At 47.5% G+C, this 22994-nt stretch overlaps 1 protein-coding gene across 1 annotated transcript; it reads right to left on the minus strand.

The window, feature by feature from the left end:
* Positions 1-574: 574 nt before the first annotated feature.
* KCNK1 (potassium two pore domain channel subfamily K member 1) lies at positions 575-22604 on the minus strand (the record flags this gene model as incomplete). Its single annotated transcript, XM_032841135.1, has 3 exons — positions 575-1402; positions 4794-5189; positions 22562-22604. Coding segments are annotated over 3 exons (699 nt in total), but the record flags the coding sequence as incomplete, so codon positions are not given.
* Positions 22605-22994: the final 390 nt, after the last annotated feature.

Consider the following 22994-nt stretch of genomic DNA (forward strand, 5'->3'; position numbering starts at 1 on the left):
GTGATCTCACAGGGTCTTTTTCGTCTTTGAACACTCTTAACAGTGTCCTGTGTGCACCATTTAAATGCTGCCTGAACGGCTTCTGTAAAGGAGTACAAACATCGTGTGTACACAGAGGAAGGCTTTCTTTGATACAGTAAAACATAGGATTGCGACCAGCTATGACTTTTATTGATTTCAGCTCGTAAATGTAAAAACTCTCCGATTAATTTGACAGAATCTGTTTGTTCCGGGTGCCTAGGTTCACGTCCTGGGCTGTGCAGACCAGATGACTACAAATCACAGCGCACTTTCAAAACAAAGTAACTTCTTTTACAAACCGTATTCTTCGTGAGCGGTTCCTCTCCGGAGAAAGGCTTACGAACACGTGAGACACAGGTTATCGTACTCTTACAAAGGGTGGAAACATTTCTTGTAGCAGAATCCTAGAGTAACTCACTCTCAAGTGTATTGTTCCCTTATTTTATTGCAGTGACTGGATTCTTGAGTACAAAGAGAAATCAAAAGGAAAAATATCTACAATCTTGGGTTAAGAAGGATGCTGGGACCCAGTGGCTAAACCGTATGCACAAGATACAAACAGTTTTATTATACTTGTGTGTACACAGTTAACGGTTGCCTAATCATTATAAATAGTAGGTTTAAGTTAGATTCTATAAAAATAATGATTTGGGATGGGCACATGCAAACAGGTACACATAAACTTATTTATAAAACACATCTCTATACTTCTCTTTTTTTTTGCTCTTAAATATAAATGTTGCTATTTAGCCTTTAGCTAAAATGATTTAAACACAAATCCCAAAGTCCCCGATCAAAAGTATAAAATCAGCTTCTACCCACAGCAGCACCCTTCTTCACGTATCCTTACCTATTTGTAAAGTCTAGGTAATTTTGTCACATGTGAATTATAGGTACGTATCCTGTTTCCTCAGATATCACTCCTCCAGAGTAAAAGCTTGCTTTGTTCCATTGTGTTGTTTTTTTTGTGGTGTTTTGGTTTTGTTTTTTGTAAATATTTCAAACAGTAGATATTTGTTAAAAGATCATCTTGGCCTCTACATTCTCATACAAATCAATGAGACAAAGGCTCTTTCTCCCTGCCCCGGCCCTGGTGCTCCCGGGACAAGGCAGCAAAGCCCTCAGTTGCCCGCGGAGCCATCGGGCTGGGCGGAGGACTGCGGGCCCACAAAAGGCTCGTTCTGCTTCCGATCCTCCTTCGGGCCGGTGGCCTGGTCGGCGATGGAGGAGAAGGACAGCTGGTCGTGCTCTATGATGTGGACCCGATCCTCGTCCTTGTCTTTCTTCACATAGAACAATTTTCTGAATTTTTTCAGCTCGTGGAGCTCACAGAAGGTTTCCAGAACTACCAACATGGCAATGAGGCCAAGGAGGAGGTAACCTGGTGAGAAGAAAGACAGCGTCTCAGTGGGACCGAGTCACAGATGACTTCAGTGGTGACAGAGACAGTGTGCTGTTGAACTAATTCCCCGCCACTTTCCGAATCGCTAGGAATGTTCTGAGGTCTGTGGCTCCAAGAGGCACCACCCAGAGAAAAACCAAGAATGACTTAACGTTCTACAAACTTGGGATTATTCCGAATCAGGGTGTAATTTCTCAGAAAACAAGAAAAGGTTGGAGCTGACGTGGCATCGAAAGGAGAAATACCATCCTGTATTCACCTGCACCCCAAGGGTGACATGCAGGGAGAGAGCTCTCCACCTCTGCTTCATGATCAGCGGCTCTCAAAAAGCCAGTGACATGTCAGGGGCACCTGGGTGGCTCAGTTGGTGAGGTGTCTGCCTTCGGCTCAGGTCATGATCCCAGGGTCCTGGGATCGAGTGCCACATCGGGCTCCCTGCTCAGCGGGGAACCTGCTTCTCCCTTTCCCTCTGCCTCCCCAGTTCATGCTCACTCTCTCACATCCTCTATCTCGAATAAATACATAAAATCTTAAAAAAAAAAAAAAAAAGCCAGTGACATGTCCCAAAGGTTTTTGATTGTCATGATGGCTCGGAACAGAGCTTGCCACCTTCTTAAGGATTTAATACTTTCATCAGTTTTTCCACTAAGGTGTAACAAGTATTGCAGTAGAAATTATAGTTGAAGCTAGATAAGAATCCCTCTGCGAATGGACGCTGACATGAAACCGGTCTTTGTGTGGTGATTCGCACCCGACCGGGATCCAACTGCCCACTAAGCTGTCCATGATGGGACAGTCATTTTGGGGGCATGTGGACCACTCACTGATTAACTCCACCAGCTTCCTACTCCGAAATAGAAGATAACCTGTGGATTCAGGTCATGTGGTGTTCCTTGAATTCAGTGATGGGACAGTGGTGACTTTGAGTGAGTTCCAACACATCTAAAATCAGTTTCTAGGAAATAAGTTCATCATGGCAAGGACAGGAAAGTGAAAATAAAAACTAAAAATAACAAAAATCCCAATTTCATGGCCCAGTGGTAAAATGCTTGCAGAGGATTTTCAGAAAATAAGTGAACCAGCTAGAATGAGCAGCGTAATAGGAACAAGGAGGCCGATTGTTTCAAGAAGGCAGAGAGACACAGCTCTAGCATCCTGAGAGCCTGGCTATTAAGTCTTCATGATAACATGGTGTATTTTTGTAATAGCAATAACAGGGATGCTGGGTGGCTCGGGCACTTAAGCATCTGACTCTTTTTTTTTTTTTTTTTTTTTTTTAAAGATTTTATTTATTTATTTATTTGACAGAGATCACAAGTAGTCAGAGAAGCAGACAGAGAGAGAGAGGAGGAAGCAGGCTCCCTGCGAGCAGAGAGCCCGATGCAGGGCTTGATCCCAGGACTCTGGGATCATGACCTGAGCTGAAGGCAGAGGCTTTAACCCACTGAGCCACCCAGGTGCCCTAAGCATCTGACTCTTGATTTCGACTCAGGTCATGACCTCAGGGTCTTGGGATGGAACCCCACATCAGCTCCCTCCTCGGTGGGGGTCTGCTTGGGATTCTCTCTCTCCCTCTCCCACCCTGGCTTGTGCAAAGGTGCGTGCGCTAAGATAAATCAATAAATCTTAAAAATAAGAAATAGCAATGACGTTGTTGGACGAGTTGACAATTCCCTTCCTTTTCCTTTATCCAGTGTTTAGTCAAGCCCTTTAACACTGACAAAAATATCCTCGGGGGTTTCAGGCAAAAGCAGTAGGATTTTATCCTATTCATAATCTAATACGCTTTTGGAATATTCATTTGCTCTGTTCAGCACATATGCTACGTAGACCGCCTAAAACAAGCTGGTTCACACAGTAACAAGTGTTAAGATGATCGGCAAGGATTTAGCATTATACGAAAAATTGAGGGAGTTCGACAGTTGGGCAGAATTTATGAGACGACAGTGAACACAAGAGACAAGCAGCCCTAGCAAACGCAATCGCAGAAACATTCAACTTCTCGAAGTCCTAAAAATACTACCTTAAAATAAGGAGGTAATAGTTTATCTAACACATGAAGAAAAAGTTGAGCTAACCTTTATAGGAGCTACTAAATCTACCACAAAAACAGCACGCAGGCTGTTGGCCCACCACCCGGGAGGGCCGAAACCGTTGTGCTCGGATCGCTATGCTGAGAGTGTATGCCCGGAATGCCGTTTGCAAAGGGCAGAGTTGGCATGTTCTGTGAGTCCCAAGAAAGGGATATTCACTTTGGGCCAGCAATCCCACTTCTTGGATATCCAAGTAGAAAAAATATAAACATATACAAATATTTACTACAGTGTTATTTATAACGTCCCCCAACTGGAGGCAGTCGGAACAGTCAACAACAGAGGCCTGGTTAGTTTACTGTAGAGCCAGTGCTCAAATATGCGGGGGACAGTACAAAGAATTATGGTAACTACAGGAAATTGGAGCTCGTGCTTGTAACTATTTGATAAGCATTTCTGGAACTTGTGTGTTAGCGGGGCACTGTTCAGAGCACTGGGGTTCATGAGTGGGGTCTCTGTCCTGGGTGAGCCCCTGGTTTAATGTAGGTGTTAAAATATACATAATTCAATTAAGCATGTTGTCAGGTTATGACGACAAGACAGGGCCAGGACGCAGCATCTGACTGCCTGAGTCCCTCCTGTGATCTCCTCGGAAACGTTACATGAGCTGAATCTTGAAAAATTCTTGAGACGGGAGAAAGGAAGATTGTGTGGGTATTATTATGCAAAAATGAAGAGTTTCTTGAAAATGGGTTTCTAAGTTCTCGATATCGACGTCCAATTTTTAAAAAATGTTTAAAAATTATAAACTACTGGCCATCTGAATTTGAATGCCTACTTTCCACATCTAAAATTCTGAAAATTGTTCACATATATTCTAACTTCTTTGAAAAAGAACCAGATGGACAAATGAGATACGCAACTCTTTTAAGATTTTCTTGGCAAACTAAAGAACATGATTAATAGGAACAGGCTACATCCTAGCCCTAGTTTTCTGGAACTTAAAATATTTAATAAAAGCAGGAAAATTTTTTTAATTAAAAGCTGGCAATCTGGTATATTCTAGGCGGTGCATTTTTACACTGTAATTTACAACGCCTATTACCTTATTGGTAAGAAATTGATCAGTTACAGCCTTAGGCGTTAGTAGGAAATCAATCAGCAGTTCTAAGGTGCCTGGAAAAAATAAGACTCAGCAGTAAGAGTTTTGCACAAAGAGCTTGAAAATTTATCAATCAGGGCTTTTATGAATGACACTATTCATTGGAAGGTGAGGTGGGGCATGGAGCAGCAAGGAGAGGCCAAAGGGGGTGGGGTCCGGGGTCCCCGATACTCACATGTGATCCCAATCTTATAGAGCTCTCTGAACTTCTGATTGTAGCCTTCTCCAGGGACGTAGTCCCCTAGGCCGATGGTGCTCAGGGAAATGAAACAAAAATAAAAGGACTCGAGGAAGTTCCAGTCTTCCTCTAGGATGGAGAACACGGCCGCTGGGATGAAGAAGAAGCAGGACACGGTGACAAAGCCGAGGAGGACGGCGTGGACGATGGCCACCACCTGCCTGGAGAAACCCCAGCGGACGTGGAAGTAGAGGACAGGCCTGCGGGTGACGTGGATGGTGACACGCTGGACCACCGCCGTCAGGAACAGGAGGGTGAACGGAATGCCGATGACCGAGTAGATGATGCAGAAGGCCTTTCCTCCGTCCGACAGGGGCACGGTGTGGCCATAACCTGCATGGGGAGGAGGTAAACTGCGGTGAGGAGGAAGGGGGGGCACAGTACCCCTCTGTCAACTCGTGCCTGCCTGCTGTCCGCCCCGACCCCTTCAAACCTAGGCAAAGAGTCGGAGCTCGGGTCTGATACTCGAAAGTCTCAACGGGAACACTGCACAAAGGATGTCACTGCCCTTGGCAAAATCGGACGGGCTCTTCCCCTCCCATCCGAGCCTGGTTTTGAACCCACTGTCAGGCTGAGACAGAAACACTGTCTTGAGACCAGCCAGGCAAACACATCAGAGGACATGCCTCCTCCCCCAGGCTGATGCCCCCTTGCCCTCACGCCCCCCCCGCCCCCCGGGGACCCTCGTTAGTACCAAACACCAGCCTACACCTGCTTCCACAAGAAACCGCTCATGCAATGTTCTAACAGGGGCGGCTGGATTATGGGCATCTGAAGGAGATGCCAGGAAGCCGCAGACGTCACCAAAGGAAAACGAAGGTTAAGGCACACCAAGCCATGGGACCGAGCCTTTCTTGTACTCGCTCAGCTATCTGGCTAACAGCATATTCAGAAACTGTAACTTCCCCCCCTTGTCATTTCCTAAGGCTCCAAGATGTCATAAGTTCCCCCAAACAAACATTTAAAAAACACGTTAGGCCCCCATGATCCGGACATACGTCTGTCTGACTTTCCACCAGGTCCGAATCATCCCCAAATTAAGACATTCCCCAGACTTCATCCAACAAGAGCCAGCAAGAGAGAAGCCAGGTGGCTGCAGCTCGGACAACGATGTTTAAAATTTCACGAGCACTTCACCCCAAAAGGCCTAACACGCCTGAACAAGTCAGTTCAGGAGGAGGGCATAAAATGCCTGTGTGTGTGTGTGTGTGTGTGTGTGTGTGTGTGTGTGAGAGAGAGAGAGAGAGAGAGAGAAAGAGAGAGAGAGAGAGAGAAACTGGATCCTGAAGAAGCCTCACATATGTGATTAGGATTAAAACGTGATTTCTAAACCAGATTTCTCCAGCATAGCCTCCTTCAAAATAAACAACTCTGAAAACCCTTCCCCTGTGGATCCCCATCTTCTTGGCTTTATGGCAGTTGGTGGGGTAGGGCCCAGGGACAGGTGGTCAGGGAAGGCCTCCCCAGGGATTCCCAGGCACAGTGTCCACACAACAGTCGGGGGTTATCTGCCAGCCAGGGAGGCCCTCGGCTGATGAAGGTGCTCCAGAGTCCCAGAAACCTTCCGCGATTGTCTGTAGCGCGCACAGCCCCATGTGCCTCTTTCCGGGATGAGATCCTGGAATCTTAGATTCTTGAAAGGGGTTCAGAACGGTTGTTTTGAGCAGCCGCGCCCACCCAGCTGCTCCCGCCGTACCGTGCCAGGCTCTGGGCACGGCTGCCGGAGAAGTGGACAAGGCAAGGAGCACTGGGAGAACAGGAAGGATGGGGACGGCGGGGCCAATGCTGTTCCCACTGCAGAAGGAAGCAGGAGAAATGTAGCTCGTGACCACGAGGCCCAAGTAAAGCAGCCATGTAGCAGCAGCCAGGGGAGAGGCGAGACATCAGGAGGGATGTTCTCGGGGTCAGAGATCTCTGGAAAGGACATTGCACTTGACCGTGATGAAGCCACTGGAAATCGATCGCGAAGTTGGTGTCAAAGTATGAGGAGACCATAGAACTCAAGCAGGGAAGCCAGGGAGGCCTTCCACCGGGGCGGGAATTTTGGAGAGGAGTTGAACCAGCCAGATTCGGCAAAAGCCCATAAGTCCATAACTTCGTTATGCTTTTTGGTACTGTTTTATATATATACATTTTTTTTTTTTTTCTAAAAGTAGAACACACCAATTTCCTGGCGGCCCACCTCTTCTGTGCCATCTGTTCCAATAAATGACATGATTTCAGTTCTACTAGGAAAAAAAGTAAACAAATGTCCAGTTTTAAAATATTTTAGGATATAATTTCTACTCTCAAATGACAAAGCTCTTTCCATTAGAGTGCTGACTCTTCATTGACGAAAATCTTATCTCTGAGCAATGCAGATAATCATGACGAGGCTCTAAGCCTGTCCCCTGCCGCAATGTCTTTTTAAAAAATTTTTTATTTTTTTTATTATGTTCAGATAGCCACTGTATAGTACATAATTAGTCCTTGATGTGGTGTTCAGTGATTCATTAGTTAAGTATAACACCCAGGGCTCATCATAGTACATGCCTTCCTCAATACCCATCACCCTGCCACCCCCCCCACCTTCTCCTCCCTGAAATCCCCAGATTGTTTCTCGGGTTCCACAGTTTCTCATGGTTCATCTCCCTCTCCGATTTCTCCCCCTTTGGACTTCCCTCCCTCCCTCTGTGGTCCTCTGTGCTATTGCTTATGTTCCACAAAGGAGTGAGACCATACGATAATTGTCTTTCTCTGCTTGAGGTACATCACTTAACATAATCCCCTCCAGTTCCATCCATGTCAATGCAAATGGTGGGCATTCAACCAATATCCCCAATGAACATGGGAGCCAAAATACTCAACAAGATCCTAGCTAATAGGATCCAACAGGACATTAAAAGGATTATTCACCACGACTAAGTGGGTTTTATGCCTGAGATGCAAGGGTGGTTCAATATTCACAAGTCAATCAATGGGTAGAGAGTATCAATAAAAGACAAGAACCATATGATCCTCTCAACTGATGCAGAAAACATTTGACAAAATACAACATCCGTTTCTGATTAAAACTCTTCAGAGTATAGGGATAGAGGGAACATTCCTCAATATCATAAAAACCATCTACAAAAAGCCCACAGCGAATATCATTCTCATTGGGGAAAGGCTAAGAGCTTTCCCCTTAAGATCAGGAATACAATAGGGATGTCCACTCTCTCCACTATTGTTCAACATAGTACTAGAAGTCCTAGCCTCAGCAATGAGACAACAAAAAGAAACAAAAAGCATTCAAACTAGCAAAGAAGTCAAACTCCCCCTCTTCGCAGTAATGCATTATCAAAATGCATAAAACCAGTAATATGCTCCCACTAAGAGATTTAAAATCACCAACGTGTAGATGACTCACTGAAAGCCTGTTTTTTCTCCTGAGGTTACACAGATAATTTTGGTTAATGGAAAATAAAAGTGTTAAATTTACATTCCATTGGTATTGCCTATACTTCCAGGGCGGGCCAGACTGGGAAAACTAGCCCCTACACATTTCTTTTGCAATGGACAGCTCTGAGTGCATCAGACAGAAGCCTTCAGTGCTACTGAATTTTAATGAAGTGGTGAATAATTTACTCAAGTGCAGTCAACTGAACCCCCAGATGAATCACAAAGTAAAGCTCCTATTTTAAAACCTTCTATTAAAATCCATTACAAACCACGAAGAATGTTGCAAAAGAGTAGTAAACCTTACATAGCTGGTGTTCTTTGCTGAACCTGGGCCTTCCGGTTTTTCTGGTATTTAAGTCCTCCTGAACAAAGTCCAAAACAGAAAACCTTTGTGGGCTCCTACTCAGGTCATTAGAGCAAGTCACCGACTGGCAACTTCTTCCCACACATGTTTCTCAGAGAGGGGCAGTCGGTTGCTACGCCTCTGGTTGTGGTCCTGCCCATATAACACATACTGTCATTTATTTATATTATTTAGCATGATCTAGTACAACATATACACTTCTGGGTCAGTTCGCTTGATACCTGCTTAAAAACCATCTACAACAGAATCTCAACCTCTGAAGACTAAGGCTAGTAGAGATATTGAAAGAAATTACAATGTTTCCTCTCCTGTAAAACAGAGTGTAATTTGCAATCCTGGGCTTCCGCTTATTACTTATCCCTCTCCCACTGAGCTGTGAGCCCAGCTGTGAGTGGGGAGGAAATCCTGTCCTCCTCTACTGTGAGGCTCTCCGGGCTCTCCAACCATGGTGCCATCCAACACACAGGCGGGCCACAAATGCACTGTCTGGCAATGAAGAGTCTTCTGGTCACGCCGACTTTGCTATTTTCATTGTGTCTTTTGTTTGCAATAACTTTTTGTTCCAAGGTTTCAGTACGTGGTTACCTTCCAGACACCCCACACACAACAGGCCTTTGTAGTTCCATGTTTTACTGCAACACTCTCCAAAGACTCGCACGTGGGTGAACTCTGTTCATCCCTTCCATCTGGGTCATGGACAGGACAGGGAACGTCCAGTTCTCTCACTTTGCTTATAACGGAAGTTGTTTAGGAAGGTGAGGAAACCACCAGCTCCCAGCAGAGGCCGTCTCCAGGAGTCCGCACACCCAGCTCCTAGGTGGTATTTGCACAACGACGCTTACTTTCTGGCACAAGCAGACAGTATGCAGACTGGCCCTCTGTCCTGCCGGCTCTCCTACCCACCTCCTATCACCTGGGCCCACTTTTATGTGGGTACGGTTTTTGCTAATAGTGCTGGGAACACCACCATATTTTTTCTCTTGGCCTTCTAGAGTCGACATAGAATCTTTCACATATGAACAAGTCCTTTTGTTCCAATGATTCTGACTCAACAGGCAGTTTTTCGTTGTATTCTACCTGTTGCTGAATGTGCTTAAGTACTCAACCCAAAATATTTCATTTTTCTCATTTTAAACTTTAGGTGGGGAGTCTGGCCAACTTAGGAGGAACTCCCATTATGGACGCTTTCTTTCCGAAGCATTATCCATTTCCTGCAACTCTGAAACATGTACTTTTTCATTCTATGTCCCAAATAAATAAATAATACTGTCTCTCCATCGTTTAAAATTTACTTTCATAATTTTAAAAAATTTATTTATTTATTTATTTATTTATTATTTATTTGAGAGGGAGAGAGAGTGAGCATGAGAGAGAGGGGCAGATGGAGAGGGAGAGAGAGAAACCCAAGCAGATTCTGCATTGAGCGCAGAGCCCAACACGGGGCTCGATCTCACCATCCCGAGATCATGACCTGAGCCAAAACCAAGAGCTGGATGCGTAACTGACTGTGCCACCCAGACGCCCCTCTCTGTCATCTTTAAGGACATATATCCCCGCAATGTCCTCTCTCACACTAGCCTCTCTGAGTAATTCTTGCAAGCCAAGATCCCCCATGAAGCCCTGCTTCACAAAACTGAAATGAGGAGGGAAAGGAGTGCACTATTTTCAAACTATCCATCCTCCTTTCTGCCATTCCTGAACAGGCCAGCCACCAGCAGGACAGCCCGGCTTCCCACCCACCTTGTCTTACCGCGTGAGCCTAACCACATCTTTCAGTTTTAATCTGGAACATTCGCGGGAAGATACTCTATGTCACAGGAGTAGACTGGAAATAGTCGGCCAAGGGCGTTTTTTGCTAATTGTCATAATTATACATGTTCCCTATGGAAAAAAGCAGGTAATCATCCCCACCTGCCCCCACCAGCTTGTCCAACTATACCATCTGTTGAGCACTGTGACTTACGGTCTTCGTTAGGTTCCTAGAGGCAGGAAAAGGGAGCTCATGACCAACTACCCAATAAGAGGCTATAACCAAATTATGTCACATTTTTAGTACAGCTTTCCCAGAATTCCAAGCAGTGGCATTTCTTGTGGTTTCTACGGGAAGGAACAGGCAAGGCAGGGTATGCCGGCTGGTGTGAGAAGTTTCAGCATTGGGGCACAGATGTTGTCCCTCATTGTCCAGCATCTGGCCTTGGGGTCACCAGGACAGTGGGACGATAGCTCGGAGGGTGAGAGGCCGAGAAAGGAGGAGCTTGGGGTGTGCGCTCTGGGTTGGTCGGGTTGTATCTGGAAGTTGGGCTCACAGGTAAGCCCTGATTTCTCTAGGACTGGCTGACCCTGGGAAGGGGGGTTCCTTCAGGAGCAGCAAGGCTTCAAGAGGTCAAAGCATCAAAATAAAAAGACAGAATAAAGCAGGAGGCTGGTTCTGGACAGGCATGCGCAGAAGCAACAGGGAGCCTCCAGGGCCTGTTGTAATAAGCACCCCAGGGAGAGTCCAGTGAACTGGGTACAGGCGCAGGGAGATGTGCCAGACAGCATTCCAGGAGGGGCGCAACACATGGCCCGTGAATAACTACCCCTTCGATACTCTGAACTCCTAGAACCTTTACGGTCTCCCGGTGTTCGTTACTTGTTAGCTCTGGCTTCGCCTGAAAACCTGAGCAGAGTGTTCCAGAGAGAAAAGGAGGGCGGCTGGTGGGTGAGGCCCCAGGCGGTGGGCAGGGGCAACCCTCAGAGATCGGCAGGCAAGTCCCTCTTTTACAGGAAAGGACTGTAATTAGTTTAGCGAAGTTCAAGCAGACAAGGGAGGCAGAGTTGAACCCTGTGTTTACCGATCTTTTTAGTCGGGGCCCAGTGGCTGTGGCGAGGAGGAACAAGGGAAAACAGAAAGGGGGTGGCGGCCAATTCCCCAATTACCTGGGGAATAAAAACTGGAGAAATCCCTGGATGTTTCCAAGGAAAGGAACCTTCTAAGAAGATGAGACCTAGGACAATGACGGCAGCGCTCGGCTACCTTACGCTGGGACCTCCAGAAACTCCCCAGCCCTGGTGACCCAGTGGCTCCAGGCCAGAGCCAGGCTACAGGGACAGAACACTGACTTGTCCTGATCCCTGCTGGACCTGACACTCCTGTTTTCTGATTCACGGTTGCCTTTGCCTTGAGGTTACTCCCAAGATTTCTTTCCACTTTCGAAATTTCATCTAAGTGAAATCATTTCTGATCTTCTGGTCCCGATTACAGAAGTCAGGGGGCTTATCCATCCTCGCAGTGACCGCAGGCCCCGTCACCTCCCGCAGACACGAGCACCTGCTGCAGAGGAGACAACGCCGTGGACGGGCCCAGCGTTCCCATACCAGCTGCTACTGGGCACGCACACCCCGGACAGCAGTCCCTCTGCGCCCCCTGCGGAGGGGTCGGCACACGGGCTTGGGTACACACTCCCACCTGCCTGTCACACAAGGACCCACTGTTTCACAGCTGGGACACCTGCAGAGACAGTGAACAGACTCAAAGTCTGATTGCTGTGGAAAATGGCACAGCCGAAGAAGCACCTGTTAGATTCTAGTCTGTGTTTTTCGTTATTTAATTTTATTTCCCCTCCCACCCAATCCTGGCCCTTTCTTAGGAATTCTGGCAGCAGGACAACCAAGAGAAGCTGAAGAAAGCAACAGAACAATGAGTCGAGTTTTTCCTAGAGCCCCAATATTTCAGACAAGGCTTCCCGATCTATTAACTGAAGTGGTTTTTCTTCCACCTGCCACTTTGCTCAGGTTTGTCTTCAGGTTTGACATAATCATCCCACAGCCACGACGACCATGGGGTTTAAAAGAGATCCTACTGGAAAGGCCTCCCAGTGATGCACTTTCAGAACAGGCTTTTAAGCTTCATGCTGTCGGCATTTCTCCCCAAGCACGGATGCTGGGCAGAAAGCTCAGGATTTCAATTTCTTTTGCCCTGGGAACAGTTGGGCACCTTGCCCTGTGGAAGACAGGCTCAAAAGGTAATAGAGAAAATGCTGGATGACAAGAAGACACACCATTTACTTGAGGCTGAATTTCCACCTCCAACCCCTGCGTATCATCAATGGAGATCTTGCCTGGCCCAAAGCTTGACTTCAGATTAGTAGAAGCCCCAGTGGTCCCCAACTGCCACCTGGTGAAAAGCGGTGGGGGACACCTAGGCATCTGCTGAATCCAACCACGTTTCCATGCTTCTCTTTATAGGGTCTCAAAACAGTGATGTTCCAAGGGTTCTAGGGGCTCTGGGAGGAAAACTCAGGTGTCCGCCTGGCTTGATGGGAAAATCTCCACATTTTTTAGAGGGAGAGGTTCCTGAAATAAAGCCAATTTTTTTTTTTCCTTTTCCATCAGAACGTAAAGACTCTGAGGCTCGAACTCTTGAGAACACGGGGAGGAAGGTGCAAACAAAGGCCACACGTGTAAACTCAGCAGAGCTTCGGGAACAGGAGGAATCCGATTTCCTAGACTGAGCCCTGGCTTTGCTCCCTACTCACTGTGAGGCCCCGGGAAACTTTGTGTCTATATTTTCCTCATCTGTCATGTATGAGTCATACTTCCTACCCTCATGGAGGGGTCAACGAGGTTTACATAAAATAACCCACGTGAAGCAATTAGCACAGACGCTGGTATGTCCGAAGTGCGGGGAAGGCAAACTCCTCTTTTGAAGCCAAAAGACATCGCTAATGGAATCATCTCCACAGTAAGTCTGTTCTTTCCGGCGGGTCACACTCTTTCTAGGCACGCTGGTTAAAAACTGTCTGCACTCTCACCTCTGTCTCTGCACACATGTTAATTCTCCTCACATCCTTCAAGACCACTTCTTCCACACCGACGGTTGAAGCAGTTCCTGAGAGTGACGAGAGACCTAACAACAGCACTTAGGGAACAATCAGATATAGGAACTTTGTGGCCACTCCGCAACTGGCGGGGGGAGGTCTACTAATGACCCCAGAGGAAGATCTAGACTCCCTTTCAGGGTCTCATTCCCTCCAATGTAAACTGATCCAATATGGTGGCTGTTCACCACAGTCCCATTTTCATGGGGAGACACCAGCAGATTCCAATGACCAAAGGCAGGGAAAACTGCAGGTCCCCTCCCACAAAATTCCTCTACTGGGTGTGGCACATTACACCAGAAAGAGGCACAGAATAGTGATACAACAGGTTATAAACTCGGGGCAATTCCAACCCTTTCTCCTTTAGATCTTGAGCAAGTCTTTCGTTGAAAGGTTTGCCAGAGTCAGATGCAACACTGTTCTTGGAAGCTGCAGTCAACTCCCTTCTGGCAGCTGAAAAATCAGGTGATGAAATACTCAGGTCCTTCCTTAAGTGGCAGAGCACAGAACAAGACTAAGTCCTAGGCCTTAAACACCATTGTGAGGGATACCCATTTGCTGGGCGCACAAAGATCTTCTACTGGCTCCAAGCGAGAGCAGACAAACGACATCTGGACATCTCTAGTTGGCCTACATAACTTGACCTCCCCACTCTTACCCATGCAAAACACCCCTAGGACTCCTTAGGCGAATGAATGACCTCTCTAGTCTAATTGTTCGGTACTTGCTGAGACAGACTGAGGAGAGGAGATTACTAGTCAGTCTTTTTTTTTTTTTTTTTTAAACATTTTATTTATTTATTTGACAGACAGATCACAAGTAGGCAGAGAGGCAGGCAGAGAGAGAGAAGAGGAAGCAGGCTCTCCACTGAGCAGAGAGCCTGATGCGGGGCTCGAGCCCAGGACGCTGGGATCATGACCCGAGCCAAAGGCAGAGGCTTAACCCACTGAGCCACCCAGGTGCACCCCCTAGTTAGTCTTTCAAATAATGAACTCAATTTCCTTCCACCATTCCTGATTAGAAACTTCAGCCCCTAGAGGGAGGATTCATCGATAAGAGCATTAACCACATTCTCCAGGTGTTGAAACACAACACTTTATTCCTTCTGAGTGTCTGACAACTGACAGACCTTTCCCTCTACGGAATCTTGCTGCTTGGGGCTCTGGGTTATGGCCCAATCCGGGCAGGCTCCCCTTCAGAAACAACCGTGAGTGGGGTCTTTGTGCTGGGAGGCCGGCAGCTGGTGTCTTAGATTCAGAATATATACAGATCATGATTTATAGACTGAGGGGCCACAAGCCGCCCCTTCGGGGCTGGAAGGGCGCTCCCTCAGCATCTGAGCTCCTCCCTGGGGAAGCAAACACCACAGGGTCGTTTTGGTGGAAGGCACAGTTTCAATACACTCACACAAAAGGACGTGAAGTCACAAGATTTATTGCCTACAGATGCCGGAAACGGGCAGGGGGACTAAGCCAGGGGTAGGGCAGTTCTTCATCCCAGGTCGTGAGGGAGAGAGGGACATAAAGCAAGGTAGCAAGCAGAGGTCCCTAACTTTTCATTTTTTTTATGGGGTCAGACTCTAAGTGGTTGGTTGGTCAGTCAGTCGGTCAGTTTGTTTATTTTAGAGAGGGAGCGAGAGAGAGAGAGAGAGAGAGAGAGAGAGAGCACGCGAGCGCATGCGCATGAGCGGGGGAGTGAGGGACAAAGGGAAAGGGAGAGAGAATGTCAAGCAGGCTCCACGCCCAGCCTGACATGGGGCTCGATCTCACAACCCCGACATCAGGACCTGAGCTGAAACCAAGAGTCAGCCACTTAACCACCCGAGCCACCCAGGCTCCCCTCTAAGTGGTTACTTTCAAAGGTGCCCCAGGAAAAGCAAAGTGGAAACCCGGGGCAGGAATCCTAAGCTCAGGTCCTTATTTAAATGTCCAGACTTGGCATGAGCAGGGTTGAATTCCTGTCAAATGCCCGGAGAGTGACTCAAAATAGCTCTTTTCTCTGCAGACTTGTGCAGGTGGAAGCCCACCTTTCTGCCTTGGCCCTAGAGTAAAGGTAGGGGGCAGGGCCACCTGCACCCACCAAGGACAGGGAACTTTGTTACTGGAAGCCACCAAGACTTGGGGGCCATGTCACCCCAGCACCGCCTTGAAAAAATGGACTAATACGCTAGGAAAAAATAAAAAGGTGGGGGAGGCATGTGGGACAGATGAAACAGGACGGCAGAATTGAATGCGGACAGCTGGCCTGTGGGTAGAGGGAGTCCTCATTACACAATTCTCTAATTTTACAGGTTTCGTAATAACTATAATAAAAAGTAAAAGCGTCGAGACTTTGAAATGTGGACATTAATAGCTTTTCATCTAGACAACCTCTGAGGAAGTCCTAAACTTTCTTTATTCCTTAAAATCCTGCTTTTACAGTCAGTACTAACAAGGGTGCCTGGGTGGCTCAGTCAGTGAAGCGTCTGCCTTTGGGTCAGGGTCCTGGGATCGAGTCCTGCACGGGGTTCCCTGCTCAGCGGGGAGTCTACTTCTCCCTCCCCCTTTGCAGTTCACCCTGCTGTGCTCTCTCTCCCTTGCTCACTCTCTCTCTCAAATAAGTAAGTAAAACCTTAAAAAAAATAAAACTAAATAAAAGTATAACAAGATGAAGCAGAACCCAGAGGTATAGCACTTACACTCTGGTACAGCCAAACGTGATTTCCAAATTTAACGCCTTCTAAACCTCTAACAGTCCCGTCATCTCCTCAGCCAGAGGAGTTGAAATCTCCAGCTGCTCGATGAGGGCGCACACTCCTGGGCCATGGGCAAGGGGCTGAGCAGAGAGAGCCGGGGGTTTCCTCACATCGTTTCCAGGGGTTTAAAGCAAGTCGGCTATCGGCTGTCATGTGTGGGACACAATTCTTGGGGTGCACCTGCCAGGCTGCTGTCTTCCCCCCCCAAGGCTCCCCAAGAGTCACAGTTAGGGCTGAGAACCACTGATCTACCCTAATGACTCCCAAATGTACTTGCCTTCCCCTTTTTCCAAGCTCCAAATTCATGCCGAACACCCGATTCAAAATCCCAACTGGGATGTGATACAGGCACCTCAAAATTGTTAGGTCCAAGAAAGATTCCTTGATTGCGTCACGCAAAGGACTGCCTGCCCCCACCATTGCCCCTTGCTGTGAAAACCGCAGCCCAGACCGGCCCCTCCTCTAGTTTTTCTCATTTCAGTACTCTCTATTTAGTTCTTCAGGCCAATACCAGCTAGATTTTTAAAAATTCCTCTTTCCCTTGTCCCTAGCATCAAGTCTATCAACAAATCCTATTGGTTTTACTTCTAAAATATGCTCTACATCAGAGCACTTTTGTTTTAACCATCCCATGCCTGTTAACCCAAGCCACGTGATTTCTCCCCGCGTGACTGGAAGGAACGCACTCCTCCTGCCCCCTCTGCCCTACGCCGAGTCTGGGAGACACCTGTGCTGGTTTTCTGTGGCTGTCCTAACCAACCACCGCCCGTGTGATGGCTTAAAACAGACAAGTGTGTGCCACGGGTCTGGGGGCCAGAAGTCTGGAATCAAGGTGTCAGCAGGCTGCACTCCTTTCAAAGGCTCTAGGGGAGGGTCCTTTCTTGCCTCTTCCAGCGTCTGGTGGCTCCAGGCTTCAAGGAAGGTGGCTTCCTTGGCTCATGATGGCATCACTCTGCTCTCTGTCCCCAGCTACACTTGACCTCCCCTCTGCACCTTCTCCGCTTCTGTCTCATTCAAGGACACTCGTCATCGCATCTCGGGCCCATCTGGATAATTTGGAAGATCTCCTCTCAAGATCTTAATGAGGGCTGCCTGGGTGGCTCAGTCAGTGAAGCCTTCGGGCTCCCTGCTCAGCCGGGAGTCTGCTGCTCCCTCTACCTGCCGCTCCCCCACTTGTGCTCCCTCTCTTTGACAAATAAATAAACAAAAATCTGAAGGAAAAAAAAAGATTCTTCATTATATCTGCAGGGACCCTTTTCCAAATAAGGTTCAGGAGTTAGGACATCGCCACAAACTTGGGGGGCTGCCACCAATCCACTACAACACTGTATTTTTTTTTAAACATTTATTTATTTATTTTTAGTTTTTATTTATTTATTTGACAGAGAGACAGAGATCACAAGTAGGCCGAGAAGCAGGCAGAGAGAGAGGAAGGGAAACAAGCTTCCTGCTGAGCAGAGAGCCTGATGCGGGGTTCGATCCCAGGACCCTGAGATCATGACCTGAGCCAAAGGCAGAGGCTTTAATCCACTGTGCCACCCAGGTGCCCCAACACTGTATTTTTTAACAATGAAAATTATTAGATCAAATTAGATCAAATTGCTCCAACAACTTTTCATTGCAAGTGCTAGAAAGAGAATGTGAACTTAAATTCCTTGCTATGTTTTCTAAGGCTCTATAGGATTTGGCTCTTGACTAAATTCTGTGACCAAATTTTCCCCCTACTATCTCCCTCACATACTGCCCTGTAGAGACACCAGCCTTGTGTGCACTCTTCAGAAAGTCCAACCTCCAACCCCAGGGCCTTTTTGCACGTGCTGTTCCACCCCAGACTTCCAGGACTGGTACCTCCTCCTCATTCTGGTCTCAGACCCAGTATCACTACCTCAAGAGCAGACTCCCAGGTCGCTCTCTCCGAAGCAGCTCCAGCCCCTGGCAGTCACGGATGCCCACCACCCTACTGCAGTTTCCGAACATCATCTTACTCAGTTTTGTGCTGACTGCTTCCCCGGCCAAAATGGAGAAAGGGCCCTTGTTCATCTCGTTCACTGCTATATGCTTACGCGCCTAGAAGAGCTGCCTTGCCGGTAGGGTGCCCTTACTACGAATTTGTTGGCCGTGTGAATCAGGAGGCTTTCTGCTTGGGGAGCATCATAAAACCCCCTGAGATGGTGAGTTTAATTGGAAAGAAATGTGAAATGCAGCATAGCTCTCTGGGGACTGTGGACCAGGAAAACGAAGCCTAGCAAGGGAGGAAGGGCAGTGGTTCAAGGGAACTCACTCTTGGAAAAGCGCTAAAAATAGGAACTCATCAGAGAAAACGGTGCACCATAGAAGGAAAAGTAGAACTGAATTCATAGAGACATGATTTCCAGTCAGCATGCAGCGAGGGGGCCGTTCTCCAACCCCAGAACTCCCAACAAGCCGTTAAATTTCAAATAATACTTACATGCACCCCCCCGCCCCCAAACCCGAAGTCCCCGATCCATGCGTACTCCAAGCCCCCACCTCTCTCATCAAACCCAGCCCTCCATTCCCGCCCCCCTGGACGGACCACAGCTACCTCTAACCCAGCACCCAGACAGACGGGGCAGCTGCCGCACCTGCATTCTCTAGGTTAGAGAACAGCTCCACTGTCCACCCACCAGCTGCCTAGGAGAAACCTCCAACTCTTTGGGTCTCCCCCCTAACATTCGAGCGAACACCAAGAGCCACTGACTTTGGAAGAATTTCCCCAATTTATTCTTTCTTCTCTATCACCCCCGTGAGGCTTAGATGAAGCCTTTATCATGACCCTGTACAAAGAGTTCCTGCTCGCTTTCTTCCTACTCTGCCCATCCCCCCCCACTGCCATCTCTTGCCCCTCAGCCATAGGTCTCTGGATGGGCTTCCATAGCAGGTGACACCCCCAGACCCAGAAGCTGCATGCTTCCCTTCCTTGCTGCCCCAGAAGCTGGGAGCTGACTGTCTTACAGAGACCCGGCTAAGGAGCTATGAGTGGGAATCCACTAGAGGGAAGCTGGTCCAAGGAAAGCTTTGTTTCTTCCTGCCTTTGTTTCAGACAGCATTATCTGGAGCTGAGTGCCCATCCTGGGACTCTCGGGGCACGGCAGGAGTGTGAAAGCCCCCTGGGATGAAAGGACCATCCAGGCTGAGCAGTTAGACCAACTCCAGCAACTGCTCACAGCCAGACCTTATAGCCAGAGGAAAACTGTACCCCCATCAATGTAAGCCACTACAAACTGGAACTTTGGTTGGCCAGAGCTGAAAGCAACCTTAACTGACACAGTGACTTGTATCATCATGATCAGTTTACATATGTCTTTAAGATACACTTGACCCCTGGCGCTCTTTGCTTATTTCTCTAACTCTGGAACCCAGCACAGAGCCTTGCAGGTGGCAAGCTCACACAGTGACGAGAGGATGGGGGCACTGCTCAGAAGAAAAGCAGTCCTAAAAGGCTGTTACCAGCAGACACAAGACAGACCTGACCTTTATTTTCAACATTTTCCCAGAAAACCACCTCCTTTGGAAAATACATATGTAAAATGTAACCGGATTTCCAGCATGGGGAAATTAGTTCACGTGAACAGAACCTAACTGTTGAGGCCAATTCATTTTATCACTAACATGTAGCTATAATTAATGACTTCCCTGTCTGTTTTCTCTTTCAATGGAGATGAAATTAGCAATATGATGAGTCTGTTGAATTCAGGCTAATCACTAGGTCAAAAGCAAGGCTGGGCTTCCCAAAGGTCCCTAAGACAGTTCAGCAACAAGAAGGCCCATTATGCCATTATTCTTTACCTGATCAGCCTACAATAAATAGGTCTGAGTTAAGCCCACACGGATATCCTGCCATTGCGATTTCTTATAAGTGTTTCCAGGCCTTGTAGAATCTACCCGTGGTGCCAAAAAAAGAAAAAAAAAAAAGTTATATTTTATCAAAGAACTAGTTTCCAATTTACTTAAATGTTACCAAAAATGTTTAACGCCTCAAACAAGTATCATATGGCTTTCTCTCACTGCTTCTTCCCACACACTCGGGGGATTACAGTCTTTCTGTTTGGAGACGAGAATTTGCAACTCAGCTCTCTCTTTGGATACATGTGCGAGGTCCCCTTTGCAGAGCCTCACTGGAAAAATGAGAACATTGAAGTAATGGCAGTGACCCCCAACATATGCTTAATTTGTAATCTCTCTTTTCCATCCATCCCCAGAACCCCAGGTTAGCAATGGCATAAAGTAAGAATGAGGCAGGAAGAGCCCCGCTGAGGCCCTTGATCAGGTACATTCCAACCTGGACCACGTGTAGGACGGAATCAGCATTCAGTACCGCTTTGCAGAAAGGAGTTTTCAGGATAAAATCCAGGAGTACAACGTGAAAATCCAAACTGAAACCAAGCTAACATGCGAACAAACCACAGTGTAAGATTCACGGGATGACCAATAGCCTGCTGTTTTTTAAAAACTGGACAGCTTAAAAAGCACGGAGACCCCTCTACGGATTCCCTGGGGAGGAAGATCAGGTATTCGACCCAAACACACAGAGAATGTTCAGTGCTTTGTCAGACGTTAGATTCTTCTAACTTTAAAGATTCTTGGCAGATAAGTGAGCAGGAAGTTTGATGGTCCCACTAGGCAACACGAAACCGTATCTAAGCCCAAAAAGCAGGAGTAGAGTTTGACTGTGTTCGCTGTGATGTTCAGGTCTCTAGGCCACACCCATGAGGCACCAAAGGCTTCTGGATTCTTCACATGCTGCAGGTTCTTCAAAGAAACAGGACCAGAGCCACGCTCCTCTTATCTTATGAAAAATAAAGATGTGGAAACAGGAAGAGAGCATCTTAAAAAAATGCAAAAAAAAAAAAAAACCAAAAAAAAACACTCTACAGAAGAGAGGAAGAGGAGGGTCAGCCCACTCTTTGCTCTGGTCCAGATTCAGGGTCCCATGAATGCAAAATGCTAATCCTGCATATTCAACTCAAATCCTGTATATTTGCCTCTTCTCTTGGTGCCTCAAGACTTGAGCCCAGTAGTGGAGCCAACGTCATGCGCGATACACACGTGGGTGCAAAACTGAGGGGAGAAGGCTTCTGAAGCCTTCTGGTCCGAGGAAACTAATTATCACCGGGCTTACGGTGTCCTTTCCCAAACAGTGAGTGGCATCGTTTGTTCTGCGGGCCGTTACCCTGGGGTAGCGGGAAAAACCTACGGCCCCTTCTGTGGATACACATGCACCCCCATCGAGCCAAACGTAGGCAGCACAAGCTGCTTGGAGGAGTCATGTGAATCCCTCCCTTTCCAAAAATATCTCTCTCTGGCATACAACGCTACCGAGCATGGCTCGACTTAGTCATCAAGCCCGTGGCTGCAGAGCTGGAGTATGCATCCCACTGGGTGCTGCCCCAGCTGGGTCCCCCCGCCCCGCACCTGTGCCATCGGGCAGCTGGCCAGAAGGGACCGTCAGGAGACCCTCACTGGAGGAGGCTCAGGGGCCAGCAGGCTCCGGAATCGTCACAGAGCTGCTGCACAACAGCGTATCCCACAGGGCTTTGGTCCCATCTAAGTAACAGGAAGCATTCTCGCGTGTGCTGAACCTTCGTTTCTAGAGCTGGTCCCTTCTTTTCTTTTGTTTTTTTGAAATTGATCATCAAACACACACATACCAGAGAGAGAACAGAGTCACTTTTTCTCTTCTCCTAACCCACAGCTTTGTGTGACATCAGGAAACAGCAGTTGTGAACCCTCTTGCTTAGGGCAGGCACGCTGCAGAGTCAGGAGGCAGTGGAGGCACACAGGGTCCCCCCCCTTCAAGCACGTCAATCAGACACACCATGGGCTTTGTTCTACTACATAAGACGTGTCAGCTAACAGCGGTGGATATCCAAACCAGTACTATACTAGCTTTGAAAAGCAGTACTCCCTTTAGATAAACAACCCAAGGAAAAAGTAAACCCATCATGGGAGAGAGTCTGGCTTCTCTGGTTAGGGGAGGGCAGATAACCCTTTACGATTTTGTTTTCCTGAACATTCCATCAAGCACTAATTTCTGGAATTTGCATGATAAATATAAAATATCATACTTGGCACTCACACTACCTCTCTCTCCCCTTCCCCACACATGTTGAGACTCTACAGCCCCTGCTCTTAAGAGCCTTAAATGTTGAGTCTAATCTGCCCAATAAATAGAACCATCTGAAATATAAGATGAATTTCTTGCACCTCAAATGACTGAATTGCATTTACTTTTAATCCAGAGGCTCCCAAAAAAGACATGACATTCTAAAAAAAAAAAAAAAGAATTCCCATGGTGTAGGTTTCATACCGATGAAAATCTCATCACTGGCCAGGCCCTGGGAAACACGCCACCATCAGGAAGATCCCACTCGAAAGCGCGGTTATTCTGTGTTTAAAGAAAGAGGAACACGTGCCGCAAAATGGAAACCTTGATTTGAAAGAGCTCAGAGGCCAGCTTGGAAGCAATGATGGTGAACACTGAGAGATGGGCAGAAAAACTGGTGAGGTAGTTCGGTGCATTTTCAAACGCCTTTTGTATCCACGTCTCCTTATGTTGTCCTCCCACCGAGAAAACAAACCCACACACAAAAGCTCGCACAAGAACGCACTGGCCCATCCCTGTACCTGTGACAAAGACCCCAGCCTTTCTCTGGGGTTTCTGATGCCAGCTCTCCCCGGGAGCATGAGGCCCCAGACCCACTCACCCAGCCCAGGACCCAAGCCAGCACGTCAGCATGATT

The sequence above is a fragment of the Lontra canadensis genome, unplaced genomic scaffold (assembly GCF_010015895.1).
Source record: "Lontra canadensis isolate GAN:19392208 unplaced genomic scaffold, GSC_riverotter_1.0 scaffold120, whole genome shotgun sequence".
NCBI classification, from domain to species: domain Eukaryota; kingdom Metazoa; phylum Chordata; class Mammalia; order Carnivora; family Mustelidae; genus Lontra; species Lontra canadensis.